General features: G+C 43.8%; 1 protein-coding gene across 4 annotated transcripts in view; it reads left to right on the top strand.

Annotated features, from left to right (window-relative positions):
- DYNC1I2 (dynein cytoplasmic 1 intermediate chain 2) overlaps positions 1-12961 on the top strand; it is a 459267-nt gene that overhangs the window by 299662 nt on the left and 146644 nt on the right. For 2 of the 4 annotated variants that reach the window (XM_078681574.1, XM_078681572.1), the window contains one exon: positions 11712-11798. In XM_078681574.1, coding sequence (XP_078537700.1) covers positions 11712-11798 — 87 coding nt within the window. Of the gene's footprint in view, positions 1-11708; positions 11799-12961 lie in introns of all 4 variants that reach the window. The other 2 variants (XM_078681573.1, XM_078681571.1) reach the window with 1 other exon arrangement.

Here is a 12961-nt window from a genome sequence, read left to right as displayed (position 1 = left end):
CCTCCCTCTCCCTTGGGCACACACTCATCGACCGGAGGAACAGTGAAGGATGCTCCTCCTACCTTGCGGCTAAATCCTGGAACAGCCTCACCCACTACCTCCGGACCGCCACCTCTCCCTGGCATTCCGGAAGACACTCAAGACCTGGCTGTTCAGCTGAACGCATCTGAAAAAACAAGACACTCCGCACCTGGCTACCCTCATGGGTGATTAGCCGCACTTTTCTAATTAATTCAGATATATATATATATATATATATATATATATATATATATATATATATATATATATTTGTGTGTGAGTGGAAAGTCACAAGATGCTGTCTTTATTTTGGTAATGTTAGTGTTACTGCTGACTCACCTGACGTGTGAATTACAGACTGATTTTAGGAGGAGCTCACCTCTTCAGTAAGAGCCGTTAATTAATAAAAAAAAATGTAAACGATCTTAGACATCCACAGAGTTTGCGCCTCCAGTAACAAGATTTCAAGGAGACGCGTGACCTCCAGTTTCTGGTAAAAAAGAGCTCACTTTTAAATCTTATGACAACGCACTGTGTTTTCACAGTTTTTGTCCATTCTGGAGCGAGAGGGGCGGTGCCTTTATTGCCTTTCTCAGCTCTCTTTGGGCTCACTAGTCGACATGGCACAAGGGCTGGTCCAGAGCCAAACATTCGGCCTCCATCGAGGCTCGAGCTTTGATTGGCGCGCCCAGTTATGCCAATACCATTATTGATCCATTGCAGTGCCTCTGCCAATACCAGTACTAATCCATTGCTGTGTCTCTGCTTCTGCCAATACCAGTACGAATCCATTGCTGTGTCTGTGCTGGTGCTGGAGAGCTCAGCAGAGGATGTACGTATAAAATATCCCGGCCATGGCTTTTGCCGTATTTAAGAGCATATGTATATATCAGGGGCAGGTCCCCCCTCTTGTGCACATGAGAGCTCGGTAGCCATGGGCAGATATCCCTGTGAGGCCCAGCCCGTCTAACACTGGTGATTGGCTCACTGCTCACTGGTGCTTTATAATCTGTAAAGATGGCTATGAAGAGGTCGCTTAGCACTAAGTGATGACCCTGCATTGTGACAGGAACCACCGGGCTCATTTCTTTGCAAATGATAACTTATAATCAGGAAATCAGTGGGTAATGGCCGGATCGAGGGAGCTCTGAGAGAGCCATCTTGAGCAAGGGGCTGATTGTAATCTGCACCGTGCCCCGAGCCATCAAAATTAGCCGTGGGTGTTGGAATCGCAGACACGGCTCACCCCAATCAGCTCAGTCCACACAACTTGTGCTGGAGGTCCCAGCATTCTGTATGACGCGCACAAAGGCCCGTAGTAGTGTGTAACGCGTGGGCTCCTTTTCAAGAGCCGAAAATATTAGCAGGGCCTAAAAGATGCAGCCTGTTCCCTGCACAATACTCTGAAATCGTCATTCTGTGCGAGCTGCACTTTTATTTCAGCGGGCACTCTGCCGCCCTGCGCCTCTACAGTGGCAGCCCTGTTTCCAATTAATAAATGGCCCTTGCTTTCTGCATGTAAATTCATCAAGGCGCAGCGTCTTTCTGTTTCTCCCCGAGATTATTTGGCCCCAGAAAAGCTTTCGTTTTTAAGTAGCACAAAAGCCGTAATTGGCATGCTTTGTAAGGAAGTGTCAATGTGCGAGAGAGGGAGATCACGGCGAATTCTTTGAAGCCTTCTTTCCCCTTTGCACCGCCGCCTCCTCAGCAGGGTCACTGAGATCAGTAGCTTTTCTTGAAATGGCCATTTTCCCTGGCAGGTGCATTATACCCGGTATTTTCAGATTGTTTTTCCATTCTGAATGCCTGGCAGGTTGATTGCTCTGGCTGCATTGACGGAGAAAGGGCTGACAAATGCGCTTGGGCTGGCTGAAAAGACAGTGATTACTGTTTTCCTTTGTGGCTGATTGAGGCCCTTGAAAGGAAAGATTTTAACCTTCACCATTTGGTTCAAAAGTATGAGCATATATTGAAATCATTCATGTCATTTATCTTAGTTCTGTAAACTTGTCTGCACGTAAAAAAAATCACTCCATTTCAAGTAAACGCGGATTGGCACACGTCATTATCATTTTGATTAAGTTGCGTCTATTGTCGGGCTTTACGGGAACCGTTCTTTTCTGCCGATAAAGTTCTGTTTTTTTTTCTCTCGGAGCAGCGGCGGAGTTGGGAGATTTTCAGACCTTTCTCAACCCGTCACTATGTGTGTGGTTTGGCAGCTGGTCTGAGCTGCAAGCTGTATTTTGTTTGCAGGGCGAGGCCTGTCTCTGGGCCTCCTGCGAGGCTGGTAATTGCCCGGGCCTGCCATTGGGGAAAGACATGATTGGAGTCAGTCAGGCGGAAAGGCGCGGTGCCATCCCATTGCCACCTCGCTGCGGAAGGAGACAATCCCAGCAGTGCCATCTGGTTGCTGCTATCTAGTCAGCTGGCCTGGCTGCCGGGACCAGGGCTCGGCAGCTGTTTCCTATTTCTTGACCATTTTTTTCCTTCTTTTTTGTAAACACACGGGGTAACTTTGAACATGGGTCACGGAGACGGAGCTGTCACAAGCAAGAAGCTTCCTGTCCGAATAGCGTCTCATTACAGAAGCCTCCTGCTGACATGGCCTCGTCGCCAGATGACCTATCTGTTTAGCGAATAAACACAGTCTTTCCAGAGACTTGCTCCGAAGAGGCAGGAAGCCTCCGTTCCATACACTTTTCTGTATGTGATAGCTTCTTCTTAAGATTTTGCAGTCAGCTGCTCTAAAACACAACCCTTATGTGTGGTCTGTCGAAAGTGACCTTGGTTTGTATTGGTTCTTCTGCCTGCAACACCGAGGTTTACCAGCATTCGCTGAGATTTAGAAAAAAACACACTTAGCCCTAAAATGCTCATTGACAAACATGGTATCGCCGCGCCGCGGATGAGACTTGCATTTGGAATGACAGAATAGAAAATGTCGTCCCTGGCTGCTACCTCAGCAACACTTGTCTTTCCGCGCGGCGCCCTGAAAGCTGCCGTAATGTAATGCGTCTTTACGCCACGCTAAGACCCATTAGACATTGACGGTTTCACATCACCAGCCCGCAGCTCCAGAGGCTCTCTCCGCTAAGCGCTTGATTTCCTGTATTCCGCTGCATTAATGTGTCAGCATGTTACATAAAACCGCGCGCCGGCTCCATGTTTATTCTGTCTGGAATAATAAGTGCGTGGAACATTTGTGAGATTTCAGCTGGGAATTCTTTACAATTGGACCTCTATTTTGTTTCATTTGAAGCAGCTATTTGATTTGACTGCTGTGGACTAAATAGTGGTGCAAGGATTCAGCTGAATCTCTGTCGATAATGAATATTTTTTCAGTTTCTGATTGGCACGATAACTTTATGTAATCGTTTCTAATTTGCGAATTACTTTCTGTCTATCACTAACGTGGAGTCTAATATAGCCCAAGACAATCCCGTTCTTTCCACTTGTTATTTGACTGAAACATGTTTTCCAAACAGTTTGTATTGGGTTTGCGTATACTTCAGTGAAAAGGACGAATAATTGTGTCAGAGTAATGTCACGTGCTATTTTCTGACAAAATTGTAGGAAGAAACCTCAGAATATATTTCAACGATAGATTTCGCTTGTAAAAGAATATCTAAAAAGCTGACTGCAGCTACAGCGCATTTTTCAATTCAGTCTGATTCCATTTATGGTACCGAAGGTTATGTTTGCAGAACATCTGTCAGTTGTTAATGCGTTTTATTGTGTTTTGGTATTGTGTTTATGCATGAGAACGTAAATTGTGTAAACTTACTAGAGGGGTATCTCATCCCTGGACAAAATTGGGAGTCCTAATGCCCTATTTGGCATCTCGTTCGATGAGCCAAAACATATTTGTGTGATAAAATGTCCCTGCAAGAGGTCAGTCTTTAGGGTCTTTCTGAAGTGCAGGAGATTGGGGCATCTGATGTTGGACATGTTGGTCCAAGTATAGTGCGCGTAGGGAGGAACTACATGTATTCTATTTTTTTTTTAATCTTTTTTGCAGTTTATAGTATCCAGGCTGGATAATGTGGCAACACTTGCTAACTTTTCGGCTGCAAGTAAGGAGGTGAAAGCCAGCACAATTCCATCAGGAATGGGTTGTTACGGTCAAACATATTTTGACCTTCAGTGAGATTTGCTGTAGCATGTACAATACATTTTTCAGAGGCGGAGAGGGCATAAGGATGTGCGGCTGTGTGGTGTGAGGTTGGCTGTGGAGCAGGGTGCTACCCCATACTTAATTTGTGCTGGTGGGCCTCACAAGCACTTCATTTAGGGGACCAGTGGTAGTGCTGCTTCTCACAGTTTATTTACAACTCCAGTGACCTTTAACACCCTGCTCAACCTGTTACAGCCTGTATTTTTCAGAAACTCAAGACAATGATGAAAACAAATAGATGAGGGTTGCAAAAGTCACTTGTATGTACCAAACTCCCAACACCAGCACTGCCTCTGCTAAGGCTCATCTCATCTTACCACAACTCTCACTGTGACCATAAATAAAGAATCGGTTATGCCGTGTTTTATATAATATCTATAAATTCACTTCCATTTTTTTTAAGGAAATGCTAACTTACCTGAATCACTGTTTACAGACAGCAGTAATGCAAACCTTCCTTAGACAGATAACCAGTACATCACTTGGAATGGCAATGCAGGAAGACACAGAACGAGGAGCGTAGCTCTCATTAGTGCAACAGGTGGAGTAGGACCCTTAACCAGGGTTTGAGGGCCTAATGAATTCTAACCGTGCCTGTTCATTACTACAAATAAGGCATTTCCGTACTTTGTGACGTTTTTTCAAAAATAGAATAGAGAATCCCCCAAATTTCTTTTCAGGAAGGTAAACTTGCTCACAACTCGGATCAGGTATTGCAGCCAACATTGAGAGGTGGAAATGGGCAGCACCAGTGGTAGAAGTGAGCTCACCCCGTTCAGATGAAATGTAGGCTCTTGTGCTTATTTTATTATTTATTTGTTTATTTATTTCGTTTGCAAATTAGATTAACTACTGATGTATCCGCCATCCAGATTGAAGTGGACTAGAGCTTGAACCTGTCATTATTCAGTTGCTTTCAGGTAAAGAATATGTCTGGGCAGGAATGTTACTCTGTATCATAAACAGAGTGTCCCAGTGTATGTAAAACTGGTATCCTCAGCTTTTACTTTGGCCCCAAAGTCACGCTAGACTTGTGTGCAGGCGCGGCTTCTCCGCTGTGGCGGAAGAGCGTCGCCCCACTGCTTTTAAGCACTGCACTGTAAAGGAAAAATAAAATGATAATAACTTTGAGTTATTATCATTTTATGTTTCCTGTTGCTTTGCAGGCCAGCGGGTGGGCAGGGCTGCTCTCCTCTCGGAGCAAGGCAGGGGAGGAGTGGTTTGCCCACTCCTAAGTGCGCAGTGACTGTTTGGTTGGCCCTCTAGGGCCGCCCAAACCAGTCACGCGCACTTTCTCCTTTCTCCATGCACGCTGCATTACTGCCTGCATGGATAACCAGCCCAGGTCCCCATTCCCTGATTAGTTTTGAGCGTCCTGGTTCGACACTCAATCACAACGCTGCATTGCAGTGTTTTGATTGGTCATGGGAGCCTTTTATGTGCTTCCTGTGCCTTGGAGAGTAGGAGCAGATACGCGGACCGGAGCGGCAGGGTAAGTGTTTCTTTTATTATTATTATTTATTTTTTTACTGTTTGCCCCACCCCCTCGCAATATCCCCCCTTGTGTGCCCGCACCCGTCCTTTACCCGCGAACCATGACGGCCACCACTGCTTGTGTGAGCGTGGAGGCCAAGCCTGTCCCTGACAGTGTATGACTCAGAATCTATTCTTTGACCTGGAGTGTTGCACCATTTGTGCCCTCATAGCAGGTAGTAGATTATTTTCCATGCCAGACGTACATCACTTAAAGCAGTGGTGGTAATGTGTTGTCAATTTGTAGCATAACAAACCCTTTTATCTTTGTTAGTGAAAGTGCGATCTATCGACCCCTCTCATTTAAAGTTCTGCTGTTTTGTGAAATCCAGGACCTGGTGCCAACATCCCATGCGTATGTTGAATACATGTGTGTGCAGTGCTTTTGTAGCAAATATATGGTAGTATGACTTGTATGAGTCTGAGTACTGAAGCCAGTGGGCTTGGTTTTGGATGCCCATCTTTAGCATGGGACAAGAAAAATGGTGAGATTGGCTTCCCCAAACAGTATTAATGTATTTCCTGCTTTCCTGTTGCTAGAGGGTGGTGACCCAGACACTGAAGTAAGATGGATGGATGGAGACAGGGCTTCCTTTAGAAATTCCATAAAGTCCTTGCTAGCAAAGGACTGCTTATTAGTTCTTCTGAAGTACTGCCATTTGGTGGCGGATAGGGGGTGTGAATTATGACTGCAGTTTTTGTTGTTCAATGTTAGGACGTTTCTAGGAAGTGCCTGCCCTTTTGTCACTTTTTATGCTTCAGGAAGATGCCAGCCAGATGCAGAAAGCTCACTCTTCTTTGTGCCTATGTATTGGGTACCCTAGCTTGGAGCAAGCCTCCTTGCAACCAGTTGTGTGAGGCATCACTTTCCCCAAAGGCTGTGCCCAGAGAGAAGCCTGAAATTCACCTTTGAAAGAGAACCATCTGAAACTGGTTCTGAAGCCTTAGACAGCGGATGCACATTCTCTGTTTGGAATAAGTGCATAAAGGTGGGATTCAAACCAGCCCATTTTCTTCCAGTCTCAAGTTCATCTTGATCAAGGAAGGGAGTTCTCCATAGATAATTGATGAACTGCTTTTTAGCCAGGGCTGGTGTTTGCCAGACAGCAAGTCTCCCGGGGCGAGAGAACACCTCCAGAGTTCTGCACTTTTTTGTTTGAATAGCTGAAAGTCTGTCTATAGAGCCTAGAACCATGACTATTGACAGAAGGAAGGAGTGTAACTGGCTCTGCAGGAGGAGAGACTGTCCAGGGGATGTCCAGTCTGTTCCAGGTGTGTGGAGCACCCAGAGTCTGCTGATGAACAATGAGAGTGAGCCAGGAGTGACACATGTTGCGAAGGGGTCTCCTGGCAGCCTGGGCAGTTCCCAAGTAAACTATGTCACAGGTGTACCCGACCGACGATTCCTGTCTGGCAGCCCACTGCAGGTGTAACATATTGGTACTGCTTCTGCTGGTGGAGAAAACAAAAGCTGCATTGCTGCAGAAGTAGAAAGTCAGAATTGACCTGGTGGCCACATCTGCTATTTAGACATAATCGTGAAGAAACATGGCCAGGAGGCTGCAACCTCTCTGTACAGGCACTGGTCTGTATCCTGCCACAAGTGCAGCTACTGACGAAGATTGAGATGACCACACACTTGCCCACCAAGTCAGCTCCTCTATCCCTAACCTAAACAAGGCTGCCAATGCGGCTCTTGCAAAGAAAGGACCAGTGCTGGGAGCACTTTCTGCGCCAGCCATACAGCCTGAACTGCAATGCAACAAAGAACAGGTAAACGCGGGTGCTCAGCCTGAATGGATGGACAAAGACCGACAAGTCCATCATAAAGACTTTTTAATCTAGGTTTGAAAAATGACATTGAACGGAGTAGCTCTGCTAATGAATGTAGCTGCTTGAAGATGTCTGCACCAAGCCTATTTCTTGCCTACTCCGTATAGCGTTGGGAACTGTAGAGACACAAACTCTACCCTCGTGGGAAGGAGAAGGGTGCTACGGAGAAGAAGGGAGTAACACTGCACCATTAGATGCAACTGAGTCCAGCCCTGCATTATGCTGTTATGTTGTATTCTGGGGGCAACCTGCATTAACGGCCAAGATTAGGGACCAGTAGTCCCTATCTTCCTTGCTACCCTTGGAACGGGGCGAGACCGGTTTCACTTTCTTAAGGAGCAAGAGCTGGTACCATGTTAAATTTGTTTTCTTGCTGATATGTTTTTCAAAAAAAGGTCTGGGTCAAGAATGCATGCAAGAGAATTTGCATTGATATCAGCCGGGGGAGAAGGGATGGTGGAAACTGTTCACATTCATTTTTTTGAATCAGGTTTTGATTTGGGGGCTCTGTGTTGCTTTTGTGGAAATAGGAGAGGATCCTCAAAATTGTAGATCTCCAGTGTCTGGTTGCATTCTCGTATGGTGTTTATGTCCAGTGTTTGTAGTCTGACAGTGCCGTTAGTGTCAAAGCCAAGGTAGAGCTTAGCACTGTAGTATGTCCCAGGATCACATATGACACTATGATCAGGCTCAAAACCTTAATTTGAACTAACACCTACATTTCCAGTTTTCATATCATTCTGATGAGAATTTGGCCAGAGATTACTCAACTTCAGAATGTACTGGCATTGCTTGAGTAACATTTAACATCGGCTAAATAAAGCAGTTGTTCTGACATTGAGATTTTGCTTCAACACGAGTACTGTCACTATCAGGACAGGGTTCTCTGGCTGGTGCTACTTCTTCCATCTTAGAGAAAAGCATTGTTTGGACCGTTTTTGTTCTTCAAATCTTCCTCCAATGCTGCCTATGTCCAATGTCCTTTTTACTGCAGTGCAGTTTTTGAGAGTACCATCTTCTGCTTTGCTCAATGTCATATATTTTTTTCTGCTGCAGGTAGGTTTCTCCGAGGATGTCCAGTATTTTCAATGCGGAGTCTACAGTCTACTATAACCTTAGAGCCCACCGTAATGGGCTCTGCTGGCCAGTAAAGACCCGCAACAGGGCCTTTAACAAGGGAGCAGGCCTTTAATGGCCAGTAGAGTACGCTACGGCAGGCTCTAAGGCTATTAGAACATTCCGCCCCCAGAAGGCAGAATCTTCTAATTTGTGAAACAAAGGCCTCACGGGGCCTGAGGGGGGTTGGAATTGACCCAGGACTCCATGAGACCTTTGTTAAACACTGAAATGTTAATGCTCCGGGCTTCTACTGGCCAATAGAAGCACAGAGCACTCCTTTGTTTTCAATGGAGCACCCAATATTCCATTGTTCTAATAATTGCTTAATTTGAACCTTGTAAAGCACACAATTGACAAGCAAGGGTATGTGTCCTGATGCTGAAGACAGTGGGGTAACAAAGGCCCCCGTAGTGTGGGGGATCCCAAGCTCCAGGAGGGCCCCTCAGCACAGCAGAGTGCCCTGGCCTGAGAGCTCCTAGGTGTGTCCGAAAAGGGGCCCCTCCCTGTACTTTGTAGGGGGGCCCCCTCATGTTTTGTTACACCACTGGCTGAAGACTTAAAGTGAGTATTGCCACATAACCACTCAAAGGGGATATTGTGAAAAGCAGTTCACAAGACATTCTCTCGTTGAAGACTGACACTGTTAAAAAATGCAGAAAAACCCAGCAAATGTAAGGTATGACCAAAAGTTGACACACCGCAAAATGCTACTGATAACATTGGTTTTAATAGCTAACCTCTTTTAAAATAAGATTCCCCAATAAGGATGTCTGCTATAAGAGACCCTTAATCCTAGTCCCGGTACCTCTTTTCTAGTCATAAGTGTCTTCTTTTTCTCTTGTCTGTAGTTTAATCATTACTCTATTGGTGTTTTTCCATTGCTTTCTCACAACACACACAATTAGTGTACTTTTTGTTGCCCTTTATTTTGCACAGTTGTAGAGAAAAACCTAATAATTTGACATCATCTAATCAATTAATTTGTTATGTAATTATATTTTCCATGTAGTAATCTTAGGCTTTATTAAACTTTAGTTGACTAGTTGTCATTTACTTCCAGTCTGCATGTTTGTCACTATTCATATAATTTCTGGAGACCCACACGAGGACAGTCAGCGATGCCAGCCTTGTCCAGTTAAATACATCCTTTCATACTTTTAACTAGACATCGGAGAGTGTGTGATGGAAATCGCCAGCTAAAATTGGCCTCAAAATGATTTTCCCCCGAGATAGCAAAAACTCAGAAGTCTCTATTTTAAAATCTGCAAAAGGCCAACTACTCGGCCTGGATCAAGTGTCTTCCCCCGAGATAGTCATTCCTGAATTTGTTTAATTGATTAATTGCATCAGTATTGAGGATATGAGGTGATTAGTTTAGATAGAATGACTCGTCAAAGTTGAGTGAATCACAAGTACCCTGTACCAAGACAAGAAAATCTTTATTGTGACTTATTAACAGTCAGTGTATTTTGCGGCTCCCAAGTTACTACTTTGAGTAACTCTTAAGGAAACACAAAGTGGTACTTTAGGATATCTAACCCTTCTGAAATAATATTAATAGGTTCCGCTTATGACTGTGAAATGTCTGCCAGGATATTTTTTGTGAAAATTGTGAGACCCTTTTACTCCAATGGATGATTTGGTAGCCCTCTCTTTCATAGATAAAGGTGGGAGCTTAACTAATTTGACAAAAAGAAAAATGCTTTCCTGCCTTATCCAGCCTGCACAGAATAAGACTTTGAGGTTGTAGGCACTTGGTGGGACACAATGCAGGCCACAGAGAAAGTCCCATTGCGCTTAAAGTTGTACAAGCAGCAGCAATATATGGTTGCTTGGAGTCCTTTGAGTTGGTTGTGTAAAGGAGTGTAGTGTATACATTAATAATTGGGGAGGAGTTGCTATGCAACCCAGCTGTCCTTGGTGTGTTTTGGTTAGTTATTGAGGGGTAGGACAGATGAGCTGACAAGAAATGTCGATGTTGCTAAAACCTGACCTGTTTTGTCTGCCCGTGCGCGTACTTCCAGACTCCATAAGTGAAGAGTCACTCACTGCATGCTTCAAGATCTGCAAATAATTAACAGATAATAACAGCTGAGGGGCTTGTCTCGTGGGCCCTGGCGTTTTAATCCCAAGCTTCAAATTCTTTACTGTCACTTGCATCAAAGTGAAATCAAATATTGGAATCTGGTTCGTTCTTTATTCAAACACTCTGAGAAGACCTGAAAACATTAGGGAGCAGGGTCAAGGCTGATTTGCATATTACTGGGGCTAAACTGGAATGGCGTGGCGTGCAAAAAACCGACGGCTTTAACCCAGATCTGTCAGTGGGGGTGAATGTTTGATTTGTTCAGCATTCTGTCCGTCATCTGTTCTTTTTGTACATACATCTACCACAGTCACCGTTTTCAAAAGTATAGTTTACTATGCCTGATATTCAAAATGGTGAGAAAAAGAACTTGGTTGTATTACTGTCCAAGCCTTATGACGATCGGCATGGTTTTATGGAATATCTTGTGATACAGTTGAATGCTATGTGGTAAGTAAGATGCGTGTCTTTTTTTTCCAAGTTGTGCACCCTGCGAGTTCATGGTCATACTTAATTTAATTTAAAACTGTGCTGTTCTATGTTCTCAGTTCCTTGCCGACACATCACACATAACATGAAACGTGCCTTTTAATTGCTATTTTCTCTAATTGTAAAGTATACTGTCTCTTACACAACACTAAATAATCCAATATGTCTAGAAGCAAAACTGCTGAAATAAAACTTGATTTTAAAATTGGTTCTTTTTTATTGCTGGGGCTACTGTATTTGTTGGGAGCTGAATGTGTATTCTTTCAACTGTCAATCATGTATCATATAGGGTAAATGATTTGGATATACATCTTGAAAAATGTGATTTCTTGTTGGCTTGTGTTTGTTGAAGTCTTTGTTCGGTTACTAAACATAATAATTATTGGATCTAATAATGTTGCTCGATTTTTACAACCATTCCTGCAAACATAACAATTGTGGGTTTTGCTTCAGAAGATGAAGAAGAAGAAGAACCAGCAGCACCAAAAACCGCCACTGAACCAGAGGAGGAGCTGTCTGTGAAAAAAGAGGAAGAAAGCGAAGGTATAGAAATTCTGAGCACTTTAACCAAGTTGAGGCGTTCACGTTTGTCCTGTTTATCTGTGATTTTTGTGTGACTTTGAACTGTGTATGACTTTTGTTCATGGATTCACAGTATATTAAAAACATCATTAACAACTTTGTAAAGATTTGCAATTATGCTGAATTTAATCTGGCTCGACGTGCATCACCCCGATCTCTTTATGTTCGCACATCTCATTTGGTTACTTGTTCCACCACCCCTCCAATTAAAATGTTCCACCTCTGTTTTATTATGTGTAAGCTTCTGCTATTTATTAATAATATATGTTCCCAAATATAAATCCTCTCCGTATGTGAAATTGCTAACTTGCAGTACACAAAATATAGTAGCTCTTGGCTCACGACGTGAGCATGTTTTAGAACCCCTGATTCTACCCGCAGGCTGTGTTCAATTGTAATAAACAAAGCATACTTCATACCCTTGAGTGAGTAGGGTGACAAGTATTATTGATAAAACTAAACTAGCTGGATCTAGGTGTTTTTGCGCAAGTGCTATCTGGAAGCTATCGGAGAAAGAAGTGTTCCCTTGTTCTTCCCTGGATATAGCTTTTACTGAGTGAAATGGCAACCTTATCGTTCTGCTTAGTAATATGTAGGCTTTTGAGTTTAAAATTGTGGTGGGAAAGCTTCCAGTGACTTCTGATCAATCAATGAGGATCTAAACTCTTTTGCCTTTAACTCCCAAGTATGACATTCTGGCATGTCCACGTATCTGCACCATTACTGAAGAAGAAATTAGAATACACAATGCAGTCTCTTTTCGGTCACAGGGAAAGGATCCTTGCCACATTTCCCTCCATATGTCTTGACATAGAAAAATAGGTTTCTCTGATGGTATGAACTAAAAGCATTGTGCCCAAACTCTGGGATGCTGCCGTAATTTGTGAGTTTACCTAACTTTTACATCTCCATCAAGCGCATCAGGCACACACACTTCCCGCTTCTGTCTGCCCCTGGAGAGGATGAAAAACCACCAAACAATTTTCTTGTCATTGCTACCCAACACACTGCTTTCTCCTGCTGGCCCCCTGATACCATCATCTCTATCTCTATCTCTACCCCATGCACACACTAGGAGATGGTAAAGCAAAATGCTTCCCAATGCTGTCCTAGATGATAAGGCT

This window comes from Lissotriton helveticus, chromosome 3_1 (genome assembly GCF_964261635.1).
Source record: "Lissotriton helveticus chromosome 3_1, aLisHel1.1, whole genome shotgun sequence".
NCBI lineage: Eukaryota > Metazoa > Chordata > Amphibia > Caudata > Salamandridae > Lissotriton > Lissotriton helveticus.
The sequence above is the reverse complement of the archived record's forward strand: the minus strand, read 5'-3'. Positions and strand labels throughout refer to the sequence as shown.